General features: G+C 55.0%; 1 protein-coding gene across 7 annotated transcripts; it reads left to right on the plus strand.

The window, feature by feature from the left end:
- Positions 1–3,701: 3,701 nt before the first annotated feature.
- On the plus strand, positions 3,702–23,693 carry Atp13a2 (ATPase cation transporting 13A2). Of its 7 annotated transcripts, none has more exons than XM_075946598.1 (29): positions 3,707–3,878; positions 8,861–8,955; positions 9,066–9,248; positions 10,291–10,349; positions 10,441–10,555; positions 10,782–10,861; positions 11,790–11,867; positions 12,016–12,085; positions 12,769–12,903; positions 12,991–13,057; positions 13,145–13,276; positions 16,196–16,351; positions 17,411–17,521; positions 17,602–17,648; positions 17,728–17,916; positions 18,529–18,735; positions 19,141–19,236; positions 19,322–19,481; positions 19,574–19,694; positions 19,816–19,940; positions 20,406–20,566; positions 20,681–20,797; positions 20,880–20,959; positions 21,499–21,651; positions 21,733–21,829; positions 22,443–22,666; positions 22,753–22,904; positions 23,062–23,231; positions 23,319–23,693. In XM_075946598.1, the coding sequence occupies exons 1-29, from the start codon at positions 3,869–3,871 to the stop codon at positions 23,454–23,456; spliced, it is 3,528 nt and encodes a 1,175-aa protein (XP_075802713.1). In that variant the 5' UTR covers positions 3,707–3,868; the 3' UTR covers positions 23,457–23,693. The 7 variants fall into 7 exon arrangements, with proteins under 7 accessions (XP_075802719.1, XP_075802713.1, XP_075802717.1 ...); XM_075946600.1 differs by having other exon boundaries at positions 3,718–3,878; positions 23,136–23,231; XM_075946602.1 differs by lacking the exon at positions 16,196–16,351 and having other exon boundaries at positions 23,136–23,231.
- The last annotated feature ends 609 nt before the right edge of the window (positions 23,694–24,302 follow it).

A 24,302-nucleotide genomic window follows, 5' to 3' on the forward strand; every position in this document is an offset into this window, starting at 1 on the left:
CCACAAGGACTTTCTTGTTTGTTGTTGTTGGCTTTTTGAGACAGGGTTTCTCAGGGTAGCAGCTCTGACTGTCCTGGAACTTGCTTTGTAGACCAGGCTGGCCTCGAACACACAGATATCCACCTGCCTCCAGAGTGCTGGGACTAAAAGCATGCACAGTCACCACCACCACCATCTCCCAGCAAGACTTTTAATTAAACTTAAGTCCCAAGCAGTATTTTGTCGTGTGTGTGTGTGTGTGTAAAATTTATAAAGCAATACTATGGAAAGCTTCAAGTTTCCTTGGGACCCACCTAGCTCTCTCTTCTCAGCTTATCTTTGGACAGTTGTTGACCAACTGTGCCTCTGTTTTGCTATCTGTAAAATGGGATGGGTGGTATTCAGAATGCGACTGGGGTCTAAGAATAAGCAACAGGCCTCTTGCTTTCCAATAACACAAACACACCATACTCAGTGTAGCTGACTGGTCTGAACCATATATGGAACTCTGTAAGCTCCGCCAAGGCGCTTTAAACCCTTGCAGCCATATTTCTCATGGGATTGCTCACCTTAGAGCTTTTTGTCTCTTGAGTTACTTTTTTTTTCTTTTTGCAATACAGACTTCTAGCCCAAGCTGACTTCAAACTCACGACAGCTGAGAATAACCTTGAACTCCTGAGCCTCTTGCCTATCTCAAGTGGCAGGCGTGTTCTACCACACCTGGTTTCTGCTGTGCTAAAGATCAAACTACCTGCTTACATGTGCTAAACAAGCACTGTACCAACCAAGCTGCATCCCCAGCCTAGTTTTTTTTTTTTGCAACAGGATCTTACTATGTAGCCCAGGCTGGACTCAATTCTCCCACTTCAGCCTCCTGAGTGCTAGAATTACCGGGCTTGAGGCACCTGGGCTCGGCTTCAAATTTCTGTCTTTGTTTGCAAAGCTAAGAATGTCCTCCTCCCTCCCCTTTCATTGACTGCTGAGGGTCCCAGGGACTCCTTTGTTCATCTCACTTCAGGGATGTCACTGGTTGAGAAAACACCCCTTTGTTGCAAAAAAAAAAAAAACGAAACTAAAGAAATGGAGAAGTGAGGCTGTGCTCTGGGGTAAACTGGTCAGTGTCACTGGTTTCTCAGACTTCTGCAATGTGAACCAGGCATGGGACATCCCCCATGAGGGCCCCTGAAGAACAGTGGCCCCGGATGGAAGCTGTTGAATCAGGCCTGGCCCATGTGACTGGAAACTTAGCTGTGCTTATCTGGGAAGAGAGCCTTGCCCACAGGCCACCAGAGAGGCCGCACAGTGAGAGCCACTTCCCAACAAGGTGACTGGCAGGTGAGCAGGGACTGCCACATCCTCTGTGGTTTAGAGAAGTGCATTCCCTGGCACCTACCCTAGCAAGGAGAAGGCTAAGCTGCCACCAGCTTGACTTTTTTTCCAGACAGTTTGGGATGGAGCTGTGTAGTGTCAAGTGACTTCTCATGGTGTGTGACAGACAACCGGCAAAGGCCCGTCTGTCCCCACAGCCCCTAAACCTCCAAAGCTTCTAACCCAACTTGAGGATCTCGTGAATGTACCTGGGCTCTCAGGAGAGTCTCAGAGAGGGAAAAGGACTTTTATCCCAGCCTTTGGAAAGATGGGGCAGACAGATCTCTAGCAGTCCAAGGCCAATCAAGACTACATAGCTAGCTCTTGTCTCCATAAATAAGAAATGTGCACACAGCTAGACCGCAGCTGATGCACCAGATCTTTCTCTGGCCCCAGGCCAGCCAGGTCCAAACCTATACCACCACCCAGGCTACCCAGGCATCCAGATTCCCTGGAAATGTTACCTGCTGGGCATCAGGGGGCTGGGGTGAGGGACACACAGGCTCTGCATGATCACAGAGCTGGTCCCTACTGGCAGTGTCATCTGCTAATAAAGTCTCACCTGACCCAGTAAAGCCAGTCCCATGCCCCACATGGCCAATAGGAATGCCCCCCAACCTGCTCCACCAGCAGCCTGCCCCCAGCTCAGTAAATGACGCCACTGTCCCCCAGCTGTTGAAGCCATACCCCTGGGCATGTCTGAGTCTCACCTTTCCACACCCACATATCTGGCCAACAAGTCCCGCCCACACAGCCAGTGTTCACTGTCATAGCTCCCTGCTGTCCCCACAAAAGCCCCTCCCACATCATAGCTTTGTACTCTTCTAGCATGTTCTGCAGTCACTTGTTTTGCTTGGCTGCCCTCGTGTTGATTTCTAGGAGTCCTCAGTGGACAGGGCCTGTTCCAGCTCCTAGAGCTCTCCTTGGCTTTCCATGAGTTCACAGGGACAAGCGGCTGATGCTGCAGCCCCAGGACTATTCTGGCCCCAACTTTCCCTGGCTTATCCCAGGCCTCTGACACACAACCTCTACCTTTGTGACTCCTGTTCAGAGGTCATTGACCCCAGGACCAGGGAACACTTTAGCTGTGTCTGTCACTCTGGAACAGTGTAAATGCTGTAGACAAGTCTCTCATCTGTCCCACCTGTGCAGGGGGATGCATGCAGGTCATACTTCCGGGCTCTTGGGCTGGGCCCTACGATCTCTTTGGCTTTCCAAAGGCCTGCTGTGCATCATCACTGCCAGCCTGTGTGTGGCACCTGTGTGGCCATACCTGATCACGGGAGTCTAAGTGTGTCTGTCCTGTTCTGTCCTGTCATTTCTCCCGGAGGATCAGGCTCTGTCTGAAGGGCTTCAGATGAGTGTTCTTATGCACTACTAACAAGCAAGTATTGCTGCTGCTGGTCATTTTACAGGTCAGAAGAAGCGGTCCAAGCCCAGTGAGATGGCTCAGGGGGTAAAGGCACTTGCTTTTCTTCACATGGGTACTGTAGCACAAACATGACCCCCCCCCAAATGCATACACAAGATGCACATTAATAAATGTAATGTTTTTAAGAAAAAGAGACCCAGGGAGGTTAACTGATAAATCCGCTGTCACACAGCCTAGAAGAGAAGGAGGCAAGCTTGACTCTTCATGAGTAAGGCTTAATTAACTATTATGGTGTGCACCTGGGGCTGTGTGTTTGCGGATGACTTCCCCTCAGTCTCGTCTCTTTCTGCTTGTCCGTTTTCCATTCATCTTCTTTGTCTCCGGTCTGTTCCACCTGTGTCTCCCAGCATGCCCCTCTGCCTGCCCACCTGCCTGTCTGTCTTTTTATCTATTCTGTTTCCCAGAATATTGGTTTTCTGTTTATCTGTTCTGTCTGGGTACCGTCCCACCTGTATCTCCCAGCTTCCCACGCTGCCTGCCTGCCTATCTGTAAGTCTGTCTCTCCACCTGACTGTTTTACTGTATGGTTATTCTATCTAGGGGCTCTGCCTCTGTTGTCTGCCTGCCTGCGATTCTCCCAGCCTGTCTTATTTCTCTGTATTTGTTATATCAAGGGGCTGTCGGTCCCACCTGTGTCTCCCAGCGCCTCCTTCCCCATCCCCCGTTTGCCTGCGTGTCTACATGCCTATCTCTCAGCCTGTCCGTTTCTGTCCATCTGTTGTTGTCTAAAGACTGCGTCCTCTACATTTCCCACTTCTCTCCGCCCCCTCATCCCCGCTCCCCATCCCCCTACACCCGCCTCCACCCACGCTGTTCCCAACATCCGGACCTCAGGCGAGCCAGACTGGGAACTACAAGTCCCGGCAGCCTGCGCGGCTGTGGCGGACGTGGGCGCCGTAGGGGGGCGGGGCTTGACGGCCGCAAGCTGACTGCGGTACAGTTCGAGCCTTCGTCGCGTCGTGCAGGTGCTGCCCAGCTCGGCCCTTCTGCAACCCGCCGCAGCGGGCGCCCCCGACAGTGCCCCGGGGCCTCGCACGCCGAGCCCAGGCCGCGGGCCGTAGCGGCCGGCGATGAGCGCGAGGAACCGAAATGAGCGCAGGTGAGCGGCGGCCCGGCCCTCCATTCGGGTCTCGTCCCCAGGCCCCCAGAGAGCCAGATTGAGGATGCCGCTGCGCACACCCTGGGCCAGAGGGTCTTTAGGACCTGGGGGCCTACCCTCCCCACCCCCTTTGAATGCATTCGACCCCGAGTGACAGGTCCAGGTGAGGGACCCGATATGCACCGCCCTTGGGCCTCTGAGCAGTCACTCATGTGTGCTGCATGAACAGCGTTAGGGAAGCAAGCTTTCTGCAGGGCCTGGATGGGAGACCTAAGGCACAGAGGCGTTCCTGACCCCCCAACCTCAGGTTCCCAGAGAAAGCTTGTCAGTGGCCAGGTCCAAGGACCACACCCTGCATGGTCCCCATGCCAGGCTGAGTGAGAAGGCTGGAACCAAAATCCCACCTGACGCAGTTAAGGCTTCCAGACCCCTGCTACCCGCTAGGTGCTAGCTATCCTGCCCAGCCCCCAGTCTCTGTCTTTCCCAGCACTGGCCCAGTGCACAGCCCCCCATCCTACAGGGAGGGAGGGAGAAGAATGGGGGGGGTGGCGAGCGGGCAGCTTGTGATAAGAACGCCAGCCCATCATGCACCAGTGTCTGCATCTGAGCAAAGTCTCTCTAGATTCCAGACGCTAGCCAAAGACCTCCCAGGTGCACACCCTCCCAGCCTGATGAAGGCTAGGAGCTCCTAGCCATGGGGGAGCCACCAGAAGTAGATGCTGGTGCCCTGGGTCACTGGCAGATTCGCAGCAGGAAGCTGAGTCTTCCGCAGGAAATAAGAGGTTCCCAGATGGCTTTGACTCTAGCCCCTCTGCCCTACAGTGCGGGTGTGACTTTGTATATGCTGTCTGTCGGTCTCTCTTGGGCTGCCTAAACTTGGGCTTTGTGGTTTAGTGCTGGGTATCAAGCCCAGGCTTGTGCTCTACTCTTGAACTAAATTGCAATCTTTGGGTCTTATTTTATTTTTTTATCCTTCAGAGATTTATTTTTAAAAATTTTAATAGTGTGGGGGAGGAGTGGTTACAGAAGGTTGTGAGCAGACTATACTCTTAACTGCTGAGCCACCTCTCCAGCCCCTTTTTTGAGATTGGGGTCTCATGTAGCCCAGACTGGCCTTAGAGAGGTGAAACATAGTCAAGGGTGACCTTGAACTCCTGATCCTCCTGCCTCCACCTGTCTCTTCAGTGCTGGGATTACAATCATGGGCTACTAAATGTAGCTCTTGTTTTAAATATTTTATAAATTTTCTATTATCCTGTGTATATGTTCACCCACATGTGCTACAGTCCTTGTGCCCGGCTATGGGACTTTTCCGCCATGGATTCCAGGCCGGCAGGCTGCCTTTACCTGCTGAACCTTCGCCACCACTGCCCCTCCCCCATTTTTAATGAGACTCCTAATCTATGCTTTTCCTGCCGCAGCTGGCAGTGAGGGTGAATTAAAGGCCCAGTTTGTCACAGCCAGTCATTCCTGCGTCCTCACTTGAGGCCATGTGATTCTAAGCCTGAATCTCAACAGCTCTGTTCCTCGGTTTCCCCATCTTTGAGGGGAGCATTTCAACAGTCCCTCCCCCAGAGGACTGAGGTGAACTGCTACGTTGCCACTGCTGCCAGGAGGCCCTCGGGCTGCCTTGGCTGATGAGGCAGCCGCAGAAGGACAGTTTAGAGAACACACAGCCTGCGCAAGCCAGCTCAAGGCTGCCTGACTGGTGAGCTCTGGGACACCTTACAGGTGAGCTGTCCCTGAGCCTGGCCAAGTGCTTTGAAGCTGTCCTGTGTTCCTGCCAGACAGTGCACTGGGCGTGGCCCTTTCGGGCACTCTGGGGCTTTCCTCAGATGTGACTTCCTCCTTTGGCAAGTTGCTTTCCCTCCTTCCCGAGCATCCTTGTGAAATGATGTGTTGGTGTGTGTGTGTGTGTGTGTGTGAGAGAGAGAGAGAGAGAGAGAGAGAGACTAGAAAGGAACCTTCCAGATTAGATCCTGGGGACCAATGGTAAGGGCTCTCTCTAAGGAAGAGGCTGGTGTGGGGGAGGGGGAGGGCGCTAGGGGACTAACCCACCTCCCTGCTCTGTAGTGCGTGGGCGGAGTCCATCCATCCATTCATTCTCTCAGTCTCTTTGAGTGCTGGCCGCACTGTCTGCGCAGCAGTGTCTGCGTAGTCCAGAAACCAGTGAGGGAGGGTGATCGTGGAGACGGAGGAAGACAGGCCCATTTCTTCTCCTAACAAGCCCTTGGCAAGAGGGCATGTGGGAGGCCCTGCACTTCCATTTGTGAACCGCATCAAAGGCCGGCCATCCCTCAGCACTCGGTGGGTGGATTCAGGTCAGATGATCCACTCAGTGTTGTCTCTGTGACTTCTTTATCAGTCTGAGCCCCGTGCAGCTGGTGCCCCAAGGGCCTCAAGTCGCAGGAAGGAGCTGACATTCCCGGGCCGGGTTTCTGGCTTGGTGATGGGGGTCAGAGGAGACCACACCCTGGTGGGAAGCTTCCTGCCTACACCAGCCTCCTGGTCTCCTCGCTCTCCCTCTGTGGCCAGCTGCACAGTACGTCGCTGCACACGCTATCACTTAGAGACTGGAAATGGAAGCCCAGAGAGGCTGGGGCACCTGCTTTGTGAGTCACAGCTTGGCAGGGTGCAGTTGATAATAGAGACGGTAAATATGGCTTTATGGCTTTTGGGCAGCGTGCCTCCATACACCTGTTTCCCGGCCGTCGCATAGAGATGAAAGTTGTGCCTGTTTGATGGTGTGTGTGGGAATGAACAGGTGATTGTATCCTTGATAAGCCCTGTAGCCACTGTGGCCGAGGACCTGAAAGCCTCCTGCTGACCCTCCTGTCCTGAGTTCAGATCCCCTCCGTGAGAGCCAGGCTGCTCCTTGGGGCCAAGGGACAGAAATGATGTTCTTCTTGGCTGGCTCCACCCTTATGCCAGGGTCTGTCTGTCCGTCCCAGAGGTCAGACCCCTGCTGGAACACACCGCATTGTCATCCATTGGTTTTCTGTGGAAGGTGGGAGAGGGCCCACTGGCGAGCCTCTGGTGTAGCCGTTTTCTGGGTCCTCAGTTTAAAGAGGACTTAGGTGGCACGACACACATTGGTTCCTGGCTGTTGCTTGTTGGTGTGAAAGCCCAGGACTCAGGCCTCCTGACCCAACTGGCCTTTGTGCCCTGTCCCCATTCCTACGGTCCTGAGTGGGTATCCATCCAGGAGGATCAAGACCAGCTCTGGCACATGGGAAATGAACTCTTCCTTCAGCCCTGGTTGCCTTATCAAGATCTGTCTTTGTACGAGACCAATACATCCATTGTTTAATTATAAAAACAACTCCACTCTGAAGCCAGCATGCCTGGGCATGCCTCCTGGCGCTCCCAGGTTCTTGCTGTGTGATCTTGGGTGAGTTACTTCACCTCTCCCTTTCCTTTAAAATGGAGAAAGGAGGCCGGGAAGATGGCTCAGTAGGTAAATGCTTGCTCTGTAGGCTTGAGGCTCAGAGTTTGGATTCCCGCACCACCGTAAAAGCTGGACACAGTGGCACACAGCTGGAGGTGCCCTCTGGCCAGCCGGCCTAAACTAATTGAAGAGCTCTAAGTTCATCTCAGGGAGAGACCCTGTCTCAGATGAAGTCAGAGGAAGAAAATGGAGTAAGATTCCCAGTGTCAACTTCTCGAGTGTGTGTGTGTGTGTGTGTGTGTGTGTGTGTGAGAGAGAGAGAGAGAGAGAGAGAGAGAGAGAGAGAGAGAGAGAGAGCGAGAAAGAGTACAGCTGAGCATGTATGTGCACACACAACACCTGCACACAAATAATGAAAACTAGAATGGAGCTACACCTGCCAGAATTATTATATGATAGCCATGGGAAAATGGCTGAGAGCAGAGGCCCACACGTGATTAGCCACCAAGCCTCAAGCACAGGACACCTGCTGCCTGCCTCTGAACCACAAACCCAGCCTGATGGGTCAGAATTTTTTGTATTGTTTGGTTTGGTTTGGGTTTTTTCAAGACAGGATTTCTCTATGTAGCATTGGAGTTTGCCCTGGAACTCATTCTGTAAACCTGCCTGCCTGGCCTTGAACTACTCACAGAAATCCTTCTGCCTCTGCCTGGGATTAAAGTGCTGGGATTAAAGGCGTGTGCCACCTCCGCCAAACCAGGTCAGGATTCTTTAAAGGTCTGGGAGAAACTGCAGAAGCCTCAGCCTACAGGGACCAAGCTGCCAAGAGACTATGGACACTGTGGCTATAGCTGTTGGGAAAGGAAAAGGTGGACTGGTTTGGGTAGAAACATCTAGAAAGACTAGAAAGACTCCTGCCTTGCTGGGACCACAGCCACATAGGTAGGGAGTTAGACGGAAAGGAGGCTTCACCCCAGCAGCCTGGTGCCAGTCCCTGTGTCTGACACAATCAGTGTGGACTTGATTCTATAGGGGCTCTGGACTCTAGGCCTGAGCTGGGCACAGGAATGAATGAGAACCCCGTCCCTGCCCACAGGTGGCAGTGCGGAAGGGAATGTGGGTGAAATGCCATGCCCGACCGAGCAGCAGCAGGATACAGGCGTGTGGGGTAACTACGTGCCTCTCTCCAGCTCTGACTGGACACACAAGGGAGCGAGACACTCTTAAGAACCAACGGGCCAGCCAGGTGATGGTGGCACATGCCTTTAATCCCAGCACTCAGGAGGCAGAGGCAGGTGGATCTCTGTGAGTTCGAGGCCAAACCTGGTCTACAAGAGCTAGTTCCAGGACAGGCTCCAAAGCTACAGAGAAACCCTGTCTCAAAAAAAAAAACAAAAAAAACAAAAACAATGCACCAATCGGTTCACAGGGTATAGAGGTACAGAGTGACCGGAAGGAAGGAAGTCCTGGGGGTGTGGCCTGGTGCTGGAGTGGCTCACCTAGCCCTGAGAGGGCCAGGTTCCATTGCCAGCACTGAAAACCAGGAAAAGCAAAGAGCCCTCACTTCTGTTACTTTTCTCCTTCCTGTCCACAGACAGCAGCCCGCTCGTGGGCAGCACGCCCCCCAGCTATGGGACCCTGATGACAGGGACATCAATCGATCCCCTCAGCTCCTCAGTTTCATCCGTGGTAGGTAGCGGTGGTGGAGGAGGGATACTCCAGTCTCCCACCGGTGTCCTGGCTTCTGTTCTACCCCCGCTTACCCCCTGCTTCATCGGCCCTGTCGCCCCCATCCACAGAGGCTCAGCGGCTACTGTGGCAGTCCATGGAGGGCCATCGGCTATCACGCCGCCATCTGGATGCTGGCCGGGATCCCTTGGCTGGTATTCCGCTGGAAGCCCTTGTGGGGCGTGCGCCTGCGCCTGAGGCCGTGCAGCCTGGCCCACGCCGAAACACTCGTTATAGAAATAAGAGACAAAGAGGTGAGCGGGACCAAGAAAGGGTAGCGCGATGCTGGGGTGCCTGGCCCTGGGGGCGGGTGGGGGGGGGAGCAAGCCTTCATCTTCCTGTTTGCACCTCTGTACCCCATGTGGGCAGTGGACAGAGGCAACCCTGGTGTGGTTCACTGGGTTCCCTTATGATCCTGTAGCTTTTTTTTTCCCCTTTAGAAAATAACTTTGATAGTTTCCATAATCAACCCCACAAAAACAAGACCTTACCTAGAGCCGGAGAAGGCTCTAAATGGGAGCTTTAGTCAGGGTTTCTCCTGCTGTGAAAATCACTGTGACCCAAAAGCAAGGAGGACAAGGTTTATCTCCCTTCCTCTTCACATTACAGTCCACTATCAAAGGAAGCCAGGTCAGAGACTCAGGGAAGGAACCTGGAGCCCAAGCCCTGGAGGAACCCCGCTTGCTGGCTTGCTCAGCTCAGTCTGTTCTCTAGTACCATCAGGGACCACAGGCCCAGGGAGGCCCTTCCCCCATTGGGCTGGGCCCTCTCATGCAGTCACCAAGCCAGTCTTATGAGGGCATTTTTCCCAGCGGAGGTGCCCCCACCTCAAATGACTCTAGTTCACGTCAACTCGACAGAAAACTAACTGGAATAGTGAATAAGGGCAATTCCTGTTCAAGCATTAGGACCTGAGTTCAAATCTCTAGCCCTCGTGTAAAAAGCTGGGTATGGGGGCCCTAGTGATTTTTACCTTCATGTCAGGGGTGAGGGAGCAAAGACAGCAAGATCTCTGGGGCTTGCTGACCTCCAGGGTCCAGGAGTGACCCTGTCTCAAGGAAGTGAGACAGAAAGCAGCAGGGCAAGGTACCTGATAGCCTACTCTGGTGTCTGTGAGCACACAGGTGCACTGCCGCGCACGTGTATCTACGCCGCGCTCGGATGCAGAAAGACCATTGGATGTGATGTGCTGTCTGTCTAAATGGAGAGCCCTGTGTCTTTGGCCTTCCACAAGGACTGCCCTGAAAGGGTCCGTGTGGGCTTTCTCGAGGCTGAAGTCACATCTCTGTGTTCCAGGGTAGCTCCAGGCAGCTCTTCACAGTCCAGGTGCAGACCGAGGCTCTTGGCGAGGGCAGGTGAGAATGCAGGGGTCCCACCCATCCCTTCCTGGGGAGGGGAGGTTTGGGCAACCCTTGGAGTCGCAGAGTAACTCCCAACCCTCCCCAGCCTGGAGCTGCCCCGACAGGCCCAGGCAGAAGATGGCCGAAGTCAGACAGCTGTGGGAGTGGTACCCGAGGACACATGGGAGGACACCACCCAGCTCCACGGGCAGAAAGAGGCAGTAAGTGGACAGCTGGGCTTCTCTGGGCATCTGGGTCACACTGTGTGGGAGGACTAGGCTCAGGGTTCTCTGTGTCCCTCTGGCTCTCTGTGGTCCCAAAGTTCTGGGATGCTATCAGACTCCCAAGTTCTCTCTCCCGTGATGCTGTCCCTGTACCCTCCCCACCTGCCTGTGGCTGCTCCTTGATGCTGGGCCACCTCCCACTGGCCTCTCCTCTCCCACCCAGAAACAGGTACTGCGCTATTACCTTCTCCAAGGCCAACGTTACGTCTGGATAGAGACCCAGCAAGCCTTCTGCCAAGTCAGGTAGAGGTCCCAGGGCATGATGGGGCTGGTCTAGCCCAGGCTACTCTTGTCTGCCCTGAAACCTTGGGCAGTTCACTAAGCCCATCTCAGCTGGGAGCTGCTTCCTGTAAATGGGGGGGGGCGGTGAGGGTACGTGTCATCTCATAGGGTCATTTTGGAGGGTCCACACCCCAGGCTCTGACTCCCATGGTGTGCTGAGGTTGAACCCTTAGAAGCGAGCTCCAGATAAGGGTGAGGAAGGCACTGATCTAGAAGGTGACCCCGGACATCCCTGGGGAAGTGACAGTGGAGGGTACCAGACCTTGTTACCACCAGGAATGACAGGGATACCCTTGAGCAGTGTGGAGCACACACCTCAGGGGTGACGGACACGACCCTTCAGCTCCCAGCTAGGAAGGGTGTGAACTGCTCCTGGGGAGGTGGAGTCAGCCACACTTGGGTCTTTTTGCCCCGTACATCCTGTGCTCACACAGCCAGGACAATCCTTGGGTAAACTCAGGTGTTTGCAGGGGAAAACAGGCTCGACCAGCCTCTTTTGTAAGGTAGTGACAGGAACAGAACTCACTGGCATGTTCAGCATTACCGGCTCAGCCACCCACAGCCCGAAGAGGTGGCTGTGTCTACTGTCCCCGCTTTGCAGATGAGGAAACAGCACAGAAAGATTAAGTGACTTGCCTGAGGGTATCCTTGATGTCAATAATGGTTTTGTCACTGACCATAGAATGCCCATCCCCATTGCTAGTCTTCCTCAGGGAAGTGGTTTGTGGCCCAGTCATAGGACTTCAAGGGTAAGCTGAGCTCTCCTCAGGGTTTAGGGTGACTGACAGGCCCTGACAGCCCTGGAGCCCCAACTTCTCAGCCTACAGAGGACGAGGTCCAGAGCTCAGGCCCTGTCACCCACACAGTGTCCCCTCCCCACCCTCACCAGCCTACTGGATCATGGCCGCACCTGTGATGACATTCACCGTTCCCGCTCCGGCCTCAGCCTCCAGGACCAAGCCGTGAGGTGTGTGCTGCCCTGGCCCTGGGGCCCCACCTGTTCCCCTTTCCCACACTGCTGTCATCCAGTTGGACCTTCTCGGGACCTTGGCTTCCTCTGTGGAAAGTGGGGTCGTCGACACCCTGGGACAGCTCGGTGGCTTCTCTTCTTACAGAAAGACTATTTACGGCCCCAATGTGATCGGTATTCCCGTCAAGTCCTACCTGCAGCTGCTGGTGGATGAGGTAAGGGGCCTGGGGTCCAGTTTATCCTTACCTGAGAAGGGATCCGTGACAGGCAGTCCCCGACTCTAGTCTGCTCAGCCTGAGAGTTGAGGCTGGGGAGGGTCGATGCAGAGTGAGGCCTGCAGAGGCCTATAGCCGAGCCACAGAGTCGAGCACAGACTCGGGCCAGGAGGCCAGCGTTAGAGCTGGTCCTGCCCCAGGGCCCAGTTCCAGTCTGTCGTCTTGCTTTTTGTCAGCCCTGTGAATAAGGATAAAAACTATACAGTATGTCCTCCCAGAAGGAACCCCCGCCTCAGGACAGGACAGGGCACAGACATGGTCACACATAGCCGAAAGGACCACCTCTACTTGGAAGTCATGTCCTAGCCTTCTACAAGCTGCAGCCTGATGCTTATGCACTGTGTGGCTTTAGGCCACTGACTTAACCCTCAGTGTCTGTCCCTGCTTCTGGTGGTGGCTCCACCTTGTGGATTGTCCTCGCCCTTATGTGGCACTTAGAAAGCCTAGCAGGGGTCTGACATGTCTGGGGACAAATGCCCTGTCCTCCTCGCTGCAGCTTGGGGAATGTCATAGGAACTAGGAGTGGGGCTCAGCAGGGGACTGGCTTGGCACTGCTTGGGGCAGCCACCCAGCTATCTGTGGGCTTCCCAGGGATGCAGTGTTTATGTCTCTCTGCCCTCCAGGCACTGAACCCCTACTACGGATTCCAAGCCTTCAGCATCGCGCTTTGGTTGGCCGACCACTACTACTGGTATGCCCTCTGCATCTTCCTCATCTCGGCCATCTCCATCTGCCTGGCTCTGTACAAAACCAGAAAGGTGAGAGTGAGCGGCCCAGCAGGACCGAGCAGGATAAACCCAAGGGGCTGCCTTGCACTTGACTCTTCCCATCCCTCTGTCCTACAGCAAAGTGTGACTCTGAGGGACATGGTCAGGCTGTCTGTGCGGGTGCAGGTGTGCCGGCCTGGAGGAGGTGAGGAGCAGGCAGGAGGGAGGCTGGGCCTAGGAGGCAGCAGGGAAGCTGGGCAGCTGACCCTTACTGAATCCCGTCTCCCCACAGAGGAGGAGTGGGTGGACTCCAGCGAGCTGGTGCCCGGAGACTGCCTGGTGCTGCCCCAGGAAGGTGGCGTGATGCCATGCGATGCCACTCTGGTGGCGGGCGAGTGTGTGGTCAATGAGAGCTCCTTGACTGGTAAGTCCAGCTTCTCCAGGCCCAGAGCCCTTCCCTTCCATCCAGCCCTCTGTCTCACCAGCCTTAGAAGTAACAGTCCTGGCTTCAGCACTTGCTAACCATATGCCTTTAAACACTCAGGGCCTCAGTTTCCCTATCTGAAAAACTTGGTTGTCAGTCACTTTGGGATAGGGTGTGCGTAAACTCTGTGTCAGCATCTGCTAGATGGCTGAGACTCTAAACCCTGCAGGAGAGTGTGGCACATGAACCAGGGTCCCTGCTTGTGTCCCGTGTCCCTTCCGCACGCTCACACCACCACCACAGTACCTTCAGCTGTGTCCACGGGCTCGTGATCCTGTTTACTTGGTTTTTTTTTTTATTTTTCGAGACAGGGTTTCTCTGTAGCTTTGGAGCCTGTCCTGAACTAGCTCTTGTAGACCAGGCTGGCCTCGAACTCACAGAGATCAGCCTGCCTCTGCCTCCTGAGTGCTGGGATTAAAGGCGTGCGCCGCCACCACCCGGTGATCCTGTTCAGTTCTGTTCCATGTGTCCCGGGTGATTGTTCGCACGCTGCCTAGGAAGGATGGTGACTGATCTGCCCTGAGATGCCAACCAGTGCAGATGGCACTGCCAAGAGCAGCCTTGCCTGTGCTTCTCTCAGTATCTATGAGATTCATGCAAAAGCCTGTCACAGAGGTTCACACTGTGATCCCAGCACTCAAGAGGTTGAGGCAGGAGGATGACTAGGTCCAGACCAGCCTGAGTTAAAAGTATGAGAGTGGATGGTTGTTTCCGAGAAAAGCTCTGGCCTAAGGTTGCCTGTCGTTCCTGTTTTTGTTGATGGTATATGGTGCCAACTGTTGAGTCCAGGACCTTACTTTGCCCTGTATCTTAATCTTAGTTACTTTTGGTTTTGTTTCGTTCTATTTTTTTTGTTTGTTTGTTTGTTTTGTTTTGGCTTAGTTTTTGCTTTTTGAGATGGGGTTTCTTTGTGTGGCATTGGCTGCCCTAGTACTCTCTCTGTAGACCAGGCTGGCCTTGAACTTAAAGCTCTACCTGCCTCTGCCTCTGCCTCCCAAGTGTTGGGATTTAGGGCTTCTGCTCCTTCACCTTACTCTTTTAGCTATGTCTCTGGCATTGTGATAAAACACCATGACCAAGCCAATAGAACCTTGCTGAAGGAAGAAGTGTGCAATTGAGCGTATGGTTCCAGAGGGTTGGAGTCTATCAGAGGCTATGGAATGGAACAAAGGCATGGCGGCAGGAACATGAGTGCTTTTTGTTTTGTTTTTGCAAAGATTTATTTATTATGTATGTCCAGTGTTCTGCCTGCATGCTTGCACACCAGAAGAGGGCACCAGATCTCATCACAGATGGGGGGGGGGGGAGAGAGAGAGAGAGAGAGAGAGAGAGAGAGAGAGAACGAGAACACGTACACTGGCAATGGCTGGAGGCTTTTGAAGCCTGGAAGCCTACCTTCAGTGACTCGCCTCCTCCAACAAGGCCACACCCCGAGCTAATGGAGGCCATTCTCATTCAAAACACCACCACAGATTCGGCTATAGTCTACCCTGAGCTACACTCCCTCTACTTTATTATACTTTTCAAGTCAGAGCGTCACCAACTTGCCCAGGCTGGCTCTGAATTCACTCTGTAGTCCCAGCAGGCTTAAAACTTGTGACTCTGAAAAGCTACTGTTACAGCACTGCACCCCTAGGTCCAGCTTTGGGCTTCATCTGTATAATAAACTAATGAAAGCAAACACAGTTGTAATCCCAGCACTCGGGGTACAGAAGCAGGGTCACCCCAAGTTAGAGTCCAGCCAGAGCTACACAATGAGACTCCATCTCAAAACAATGACAACAACTACAAAATCCTCAACAAACTAACAAAAAAGCAAAAGGTGCCACGCCTTTAATTCCAGCACTGGGGAGGCAGATCTCTGTGAGTTTGAGCCCAGCCTGGTCTACAAAGCGAGTTCTAGGACAGCTCGGGCTACACAGAGAAACCCTGTCTCAAAATAAAACAAAGCGCAGAAGGACTAGGCACGGTGGCACACACCAGTGACCCCAGCACTTGGGAAGTTGAAGTAGGGGAGATCAGGAGTTTAAAGTCATTGACTACATAGTAAGTTTGAGGCTAGCCTGGGCTACATGAGAACCTGTATTTTTAAAAAAGTCTGGCCCTCCATGGACTATCCCACACCTGCCTCATCTTAGGGACACAGTGAGCTTGGGCTGCTCTTGAGTTCCCCTAGAAATATGCCTGCTGTAGATACCGATGATCCTGTCCTCACAGGAGCTCAACAATGGAGTCTCCTTTGCCAGGCAGCCTGCCCAGAGCTTTGTAGAGGTGACAGACCCCCCCATGCAAATATCCTTAATAGTTATATGTGAACTGGTTGTGACGGTGCTTACCTTTAATGCCAGCGCTCAGGAAGCAGAGGCAGGTAGATCTCTCTGAGTTCGAGGCCAGCCTGGTCTATGTGGGGAGACCTTGTCTCAAATCAAAACAACACAAAAAGATGTAACCAGCTGTGGTGGCTCACCCAGTAATTCCCAGGACTCATAAAAGCTGAGTCAGGAAGATCACAAGTTTGAGGCCAGCCTCATTATAATAGCAAGATCTCTCTAAAATCCACAAAAATATGTGGTAAACTAACTCCACACAGTCTTCCCAAACCCTGTCCCCCAACATGCATACATGCTGGCACTGACTGGCCCAGCTCTCCAAAGCAGGCTCCCAATAACTGACTGTCTTCCCTCGGGATTGCCTCATGCCTCACAGTCCCAAGTCCTCCTGTCTGGCCTGCTTCCCTCTTGTTCCCCACCCAGTTACAGAGTTAAGTGTGGCTTCTGAGGAGTTGCAGGCAGCTCTTCCCGCTGTCGGCTTCAGTGGGAGGGAGGGCCCCTAATGGACCTCACACCATGTCCCCCCCAGGGGAAAGCATCCCAGTGCTGAAGACAGCCCTGCCAGAGGGGCCCAAGCCCTACTGCCCAGAGACCCATCGGCGGCACACACTCTTCTGTGGGACCCTCATTCTGCAGGCCCGGGCCTACCTGGGACCCCGTGTCCTAGCAGTGGTGACCCGGACAGGTACATATCTGGAGGTGGGGAGGAGTGCTAAGCCCAGCACACAGAGGAGCAGTGACACAGGACAGGACAGGACCTGGAGCCCTGGGCCCCACCACCGCCTCTGCCACTGTGATTCTGACTAGCCCACCCAGTCGGGCCTTTTGTCCCATCTTTGTCTTTAATTCTTAATTTTACATGTGTGGGTGTTTTGCTGTATGTTTGTCTGTACATATGCATGCCTGGTGCCTGCAGAGGCCAGAAGAGGGCATTGGAGCCCCTGGAACTGAAGTTACAGATGGTTGTGAGCTGCCATGTGGGTGCTAGGAAATGAACTTGGGTCCTTTGGAAGATCAGCAAGTGCTCTTAACCACTGAGCCATCTCTCCAGCCCTCGGTCCTTAACAGAAGTTGGGGCAGACTAATAAGCAAGCTTTGCAGTGTCTGTAGGAGACAGCAGGGGTCCTCCTGTGGGAGGGAAAGGGACTTGGTCCTCTCAGCACTGCTGGAATGAAACCACCCCCTTGAGAGGCTGTCCACTAATGCCACTTGTAAAATCCCTATGGGGCCCCAGTGGCCTGATGGCTCGCCTTTAATCCCAGCACTGGAAGGGCAGAAGCAGGTGGATCTCTGTGAGTTTGAGGCCAACCTGGTCTGCTGAGCAATTTCCAGGCCAGCAGGGGCTAAATGGTGAAACCCTGCCTAAAATAAACTCCTGTGGAGGCTGTGCACTTAAAATCCTGGCCAGTGGGGAGGTGGAGGCTGAAGAATCACAAGTTGGGGTCTAGCCTGGGCAATTTAGTGAGACCCTCAGTCAGAATAAAAGTAATAAGAGGGCTGCAGGAAAATAAAAAGGTACACAGAGCACTGGCCTCGTGGGTGAGGCTTCAGTTCCCAGAACCACAGGAAGAAGATAATAATTAAAAAACTGTGGGGGCTGGGCAAGCCTTGTGAGTTGTCATCTGTGACCCCATCCAGATGATGGCTGGCCCTGTGACTGTCATCACCCAGGATGCTGGTGGTGTGTGAGGGGTGGGAGGAGCTTGCCCTGACCCCTCTCCCTCCCTTGACTTCCTGCCCCCAGGGTTCTGCACAGCCAAAGGGGGCCTGGTGAGCTCCATCCTCCACCCAAGGCCCATCAGCTTCAAGTTCTACAAACACAGCATGAAGTTTGTGGCCGCGCTCTCTGTGCTGGGTGAGTGGGCTGCATACCTCACTCTGCTGACAGCCTCAGCCTAGGACTGGAATCCCGCTTACCCCTTGCTGTCTCCCCAGCTCTGCTTGGCACGGTCTACAGCATCTTCATACTCTACCGCAACCGGGTAAGCCAGGGGCCGGGTGGAGCTGTCCGCATGCAGGGCCCAGCCAGCCGGGCTCTGTGTTCACAGTGCCTCCTGCCAGGTGCCCGTGAAAGAGATCGTGATCCGCGCTCTGGACTTGGTGACGGTGGTGGTACCACCTGCCCTGCCAGCCGCCATGACCGTGTGCACACTCTATGCTCAGAGTCGGCTGCGCACACAGGGCATCTTCTGCATCCACCCGCTGCGCATCAACTTGGGGGGCAAGCTGCGGCTTGTGTGCTTTGACAAGGTGGGGGCCTGGCTGGCAAGATCTTGGGAACTGGGCACTCCAGCAGACAGCCTGCTGAACCTAAACCTGATTCACACATGGGAGCATTTAGGGACCTACCTCCACAACCATCTCATGCCTGACAGATCAAATGCCTGAAATCATATTTTTTAATTGTTTAAGAACCATTTTGGCCCTGCTGTGCTGTGCAAGTACACAGCCCTGGAGGTCAGTAGGGACCAGCACAGAGGCACTGTTGTGTGTGTTGTGTCCTCAGCAAGTGAGTCCACCGGCAGCATGCGGTGCACAGTGGGTATCAGGGGAGCCCAGAGCCACCATGATGGGGCATGACCAGTTTCTCCCTCTGAGCACTCCCATGGCGAGGGTGGGCAGAAAGGATGGGAGGAACAAGCGCATGGACACTGAGCAGTGGTGATCACAGGAAAGGACCAGTGGGCAGCGGGTGTTGACCCACCAGGGCCATGACCTGAGGGGCGGGACAATGGTCAGACTCCATAGGGGTATAGAGCAGGGACACAGGGTCTGGTTCCTATGGGACTTGCCCGGCTGGGGTGTGGGGACCAGCTCAGCAAGTGCTGACTCACCCGAGCACTCGGCACTGTCCCCCTGCAGACAGGCACCCTCACGGAGGACGGCTTGGACGTAATGGGGGTGGTGCCCCTAAAGGGACAGATGTTGCTACCACTGGTCCCAGAGCCCCGCCACCTGCCCCTGGGGCCCCTTCTCCGAGCACTGGCCACCTGCCATGCCCTCAGCCAGCTACGTGACACCCCAGTGGGCGACCCTATGGATCTCAAGATGGTGGAGTCTACAGGCTGGGTGAGGAGGCCAAGCAGGCTAGGCCCCTGCCGCAGGATAGTGGGGCCTGAGGAATGCTATCTCGAACTCCCTAGTGGTCTCTGTCACACCTGCGTCACTATCGGGCCTGGGAGAACCTTGTGTGCTTGCTATGTCCTGGCACCCCACTGCGTCCACCTTTTCTTGCTCACTATTGCCCCTAGCATAAACTTGAAACCTGCTTCACGGAGATTTTACTAACTCCCAAGATCTCCCAGGAGCGCACCGGTGGGACAGCCAGAGTGTAGAGTGGAGCCTGCACAGCTCCAAAGGCCATGTTAACTTTTCCCCCTCCAGTCATGAAGTACACCCTCAGTCTAGTCCTGCTGTGCCCCGCCCCTCGTCAAGGCCCTGGTTCCCAACCTCCTCTGTTTGCTCCCTAACCAGGTCCTGGAGGAGGGTCCGGCTGCAGGCTCAGCACCTGGCACCCAGGTCTTGGCAGTAATGAGACCCCCACCCGGGGGACCCCAGCAACAGGGAATGGTAAGCTGCAGGGTGAGGTGAGTGAGGCTTGGGGCCTCAGGAGTGAGCCCTACAGCCAGCCCCTCAGCTCTTCCCCCACCCACAGGAAGAGCCCCTGGAGCCCATCAGCGTCCTCTGCCGCTTCCCCTTCTCGTCTGCCCTGCAGCGTATGGACGTGGTAGTGGCCTGGCCAGGGGCCACCCAGCCTGAGGCCTATGTCAAAGGCTCCCCAGAGCTTGTGGCCAGCCTCTGCAGCCCTGAGACAGGTGAAAGGGGGCAGGCCCAGCGTCCACTGTGGGGGTGGGTTCCAGCCTCTGATGGCCCCCCTGTGCCCTGATAACACTCCCTATCCCCACAGTACCCAGTGACTTTACCCAGGTGCTGCAGAGCTACACAGCTGCTGGCTACCGAGTTGTGGCCCTGGCTGGCAAGCCACTGCCCATTGCACCTAGCCTTGAGGCCGCTCAGCAGCTGACAAGGTGAATCCATCCCTGGGCTGTGTGGAGGGAAGTGCTAAGCCCAGACAAGTGCCCCATCCAGTCACTGGGAGGGGGCATTGATTCCTGCCTGACCTCTGACCCAGAGCTGCTAACCCTGTAGGGACACTGTGGAGCAGGAGCTGAGCCTCCTGGGGCTGCTGGTCATGCGGAACCTGCTGAAGCCACAGACGACCCCAGTTATACAGACTCTGAGGAAGACAGGCATCCGTACCATTATGGTGACAGGTATTATGGCCTAGGGGACCTGTCCTGGGCAAAAAAAAAAAAGTTTCCCAGCATCCCCTGCTGCAGCATCTTTTCATAGTATCCATCACATGTCATTGTCACCCATGTTTGACAGATGAGGACAAATGAGTTCCTAAAAGCCAGGTGGGGTGTCAACCTGGGTTATAGCCCAGCCTGTCACCTGTTGGATCACCAGGAGGTCACCACTCTGGGTGTCAGGCTAGAAGGCTGTGACAACCTCACAAAGCAAGTAGGATTCCCATTGGAGTAAGAGGGTCTTGGCTGACGGTCTGTCTGTCTCACACACCCCAGTCATGCAGTAGCTCCTCTGACTGACACTGAAGGAACAAGTCTGGGGACGTGGCCAGATTGACCAGCCCAGCCATAGTCGACAGGTCCACCCGTAAGGATCAGGATGACAAGGCCCCTGGACAGTTTGACTCTGACCGTGCCTCATACTCCTAGGGGACAACCTGCAGACAGCAGTCACTGTGGCCCGAGGCTGTGGCATGGTGGGCACCCAGGAGCACCTGGTTATCATCCATGCCACCCACCCTGAGCAGGGCCAGCCTGCCTCCCTTGAGTTCCTGCCACCCGAGTTCTCTGCAGTCATGAACGGGGCTAAGGTGAGGCAGACTACCAGCCCTGGCTGCACCGTACCCAGCGAGCCCATTCCATGTCACCTGACTGGGCCCAGCTTTCTGAGGAAGGAAAGCCTTACTGAGTTTCCTGATCCCTAGGACCCCGGCCAGGCCACAGGCTATCCCGTGGAGCTGGAACCCCAATCTCGTCACTTGGCCCTCAGTGGGCCCACTTTTGCTGTCCTTCAGAAGCACTTCCCCAAGCTGCTGCCCAAGGTAGAACTGCCCAGGGAGGGGCTCTGTGCTGCCCGCCTCTGCATGCCAGGCTATTCTTCAGTCCTTCCCTCTTGCACCCCAGGTCCTGGTGCAGGCCACTGTCTTTGCACGCATGGCCCCGGAGCAGAAGACAGAGCTCGTGTGTGAGCTGCAGAAGCTTCAGTGAGTACCATGTGGTGGTGTGCCAAAGGGCCAGCGCGTCCATCTGTCTGTCCTGATCTCCTCCTCGGGCATTAGCAACTCTTCACCTTCCAGAAGCATCCAGGAGCCAGGCATGCTCGCATTGGCTGTAATCCCAGCACTTGGAAAGCAGAGGCAGGAGGATTGCTACTAGTTCAAGGCCAGTGTGGAATATGTAGGGAGACTGTCTCAAGCAAGTAAAAACACCAGGGCTGATGTAGTTTAGTGAGTTCCAGGCCAGCCAGGGTACCCCACAAGGCCCTGTCTCAATAATAAACAAACAAGTAAATAGTAAATAGCACCTAGGTTGGGCTAGAAGTGTGGTAGAGTGCCCACCTGTCATTTAAGAGACCCTAGGGTCTATCCCAAGCATGGTAAAAAAACAGAGGTACCCAAGCAGGCCTCTCTGCCGTGCCAAAAATAATTATGACTGTTTACCAAACACCAGTTGGTTACTAGGCTGGACTCCCCGGGGCGTGGAGTAGTTCCACCGGCTTGATCTGCTCACCTCTTTCTGTCAGGTACTGTGTGGGCATGTGCGGAGACGGAGCCAATGACTGTGGGGCCCTGAAGGCAGCTGACGTGGGCATCTCGTTATCCCAAGCAGAGGCTTCAGTGGTCTCTCCCTTCACCTCCAGCATGGCCAGTATCGAGTGTGTGCCCACTGTCATCAGGTAAGGCAGGCAGGGCTGTGGATGAAGGTGAGGTGGGGCCTGCCAGCAGCCTGAGCCTCCATGTCTGTCTTTGCCTCCTAGGGAGGGCCGCTGTTCTCTGGACACTTCGTTCAGCGTCTTCAAGTACATGGCCCTGTACAGCCTGACCCAGTTCATCTCGGTCCTGATTCTCTACACAGTGAGCAAGCGTCAGCAGAGCCCCAGACCCCAGGCCTGCACTCTACCCGTGTCAGGGAGAAGTCAGGGCGGTGTGGCTGTCTTTGCCTGCCATGGCTTAGGAGTGTAGCTCATACAGTTGAAAACCACTGGACGTGGGTCCCTGAAAGTGGAACCACTGGTGTATGCTAGTAGCTGTCTCTAAGCCCTGAAGCTCCCAGTCTGCAGGGGAGAATAAGGCAGAGCCCAGGCAGTAGTGACACAGAGCCAAAGCCCGCCCCTCCCCTGCTCACAACATGCCCTGTATGCCCCCCACTGACTACAGAGGCACAATGGGCCAGATCCAGGTCACCTCAGTTTCTCTGGAGCAGAGACAATGTGGCCCCACAGGGCAGCCCCTCTGCTCCACCAGGCTGGGGTTTTGCTGTACATAAAAATTCCACAGAACTTTAGACCCCAATGTCTAAAGGGGGCAGGACAGCTGCTTGTATATCAGACTGGGCCGTAGATCGTTGGGAGCATCTTGGCCTGAGGTCCACCAGTGTCAGCTAAGGATGCTAGGTCAGACGGTGGGCAAGAAGGATGGGACACCCTGGGGCTCGTCCTCAGTGTCTCTGCCCTCTTGCCTGCCACAGGTCAACACCAACCTGGGAGACCTACAGTTCTTGGCCATCGACCTTGTCATCACCACCACAATTGCTGTGCTCATGAGCCGCACAGGCCCTGCCCTGACGTTAGTGCGAGCACGGCCACCGGGGGCGCTGCTGAGCGTGCCTGTCCTTGGCAGTTTGCTGTTGCAGGTGGCCTTGGTGGCTGGCATCCAGCTGGGGGGCTACTTTTTGGTCATAACCCAGCCTTGGTAAGGAGCAGAATCCCTTGCAGCAGCGCGGCCCCTGCCTCTGACACCCCTCCCGCTTAACTTAACCCCACCACCCTGGTCCCTAGGTTCGTGCCTCTGAACAGAACGGTACCCGCACCCGAAAACCTGCCCAACTACGAGAACACAGTGGTCTTCTCTTTATCTAGCTTCCAGTACCTCATCCTGGCTGCAGCCGTGTCAAAGGGGGCACCCTTCCGCCAGCCGCTCTACACCAACGGTGCTGCCGCGTGGTGGGGTGGGGCGTTGGGTTTGAGGGGTGGCAGCTGGAATGCAGAAGGGACCCTGAGTAGAGTATGCATTGGTGTGTGATTGTGTGTGTGCGTGCATGCGTCCCAGGGCGCAGCGCCATTGCTGACAGACTCCCCCACCCCCAGTGCCCTTCCTGGTGGCCCTGGCGCTCTTGGGCTCTGTCCTGGTGGGCCTCATCCTGGTCCCCGGCCTCCTGCAGGGGCCACTAGGACTGAGGAACATTGCGGACAGCTCCTTCAAGTTGCTGCTGCTGGGCCTGGTCGCCTTCAACTTTGTGGGAGCCTTCATGCTGGAGGTAGGGCCCACACGGATGGATGCTAGAGAGGGATGTGGAGGACCCAGGTCCAGCTGTCTCTCCACACCATTCCCTTGCCCTCTGCAGAGCGTGCTGGACCAGTGCCTCCCAGCCTGCCTGCAGTGGTTCCGGCCTAAACAGGCCTCCAAGAAGCAGTTCAAGCGGCTAGAACGGGAACTTGCTGAACAGCCCTGGCCCACACTGCCCATCAGCTCTGTGAGGTAGTGAAGGCCTGGAGGGCATGCTGGACACTGGATCCCCCTGCCCCTGAGCTGAAACTGGACCCATTATCACCTCCCACAGCTCCCGAGTTGGCTGTTGTCACATTCCTGCCCAGACACTGCCTGGGGAAGTGTTCATTGTTGCCCCCACTTTAGACCACGCTGTGTAGAGATAGCAGTCACCAACTCCAGCTAGAGGCTGCTGTCAGTGTAGCAAATAAAGTGATTTTCCTGCCTTGGCTACGCTGGTCTTCGATCTGGGCACTGTGGTATGTCCCACTGTCCAAGTCCCATGCTCACCGTTCTGGTCACACTGGACACCTGAGTGTCCATCTCATCTGACAGTCGGCTTCCCGGGATAGGTGGGATACGTGATGCAGACAGACAGCTTAGCCTCTTATTCGTGCCATCTTGTACCCCACAATTGCAGAGTCAACCCCACTTTATAGATGGTGATAGATAAACTGAGGCTTGAGGTCACAGTAGTGGTCACAACTGGGCCTGACTTCAAGTTCACTATTTCTCACCCTCCTACCTCTGCAGAAGAGAGGAGCCACAGGCTTGCCTCAAGTTGGGGCCTATCTTCTCTGCCTGCCACTCCCACATCCTCGGATGTGTTTGTGATCTGGTTCCTCAGATAAAGCCAGGCTCTAAGCCCAGGTCTCCCAGCCAGAGCCACAAGCCCTATCCCCTGGGAAGGGCGGATGCATCTGACCTCACCCCACCAGTGGGCTGCTGGCCAGGCTGCTCCGCTCTGGAAATGCAAGTTGGCTTGACTCATGGGCAGGAAGACAGGAAAGAAGGGCTGGTTCCTCTTCCTAAGCCTCCTCCAGCCTTGCTACTAGGAACC

Source organism: Microtus pennsylvanicus, chromosome 13, assembly GCF_037038515.1.
Source record: "Microtus pennsylvanicus isolate mMicPen1 chromosome 13, mMicPen1.hap1, whole genome shotgun sequence".
Lineage (NCBI taxonomy): Eukaryota > Metazoa > Chordata > Mammalia > Rodentia > Cricetidae > Microtus > Microtus pennsylvanicus.

Coding starts and splice junctions, on each gene's coding strand:
- Atp13a2 (XM_075946598.1), top strand. Junction 18,736..19,140: donor TGGTGGAGTCTACAGGCTGG/GTGAGGAGGCCA, acceptor CTCCCTAACCAG/GTCCTGGAGGAGGGTCCGGC. Junction 22,667..22,752: donor TTGGTCATAACCCAGCCTTG/GTAAGGAGCAGA, acceptor CCTGGTCCCTAG/GTTCGTGCCTCTGAACAGAA.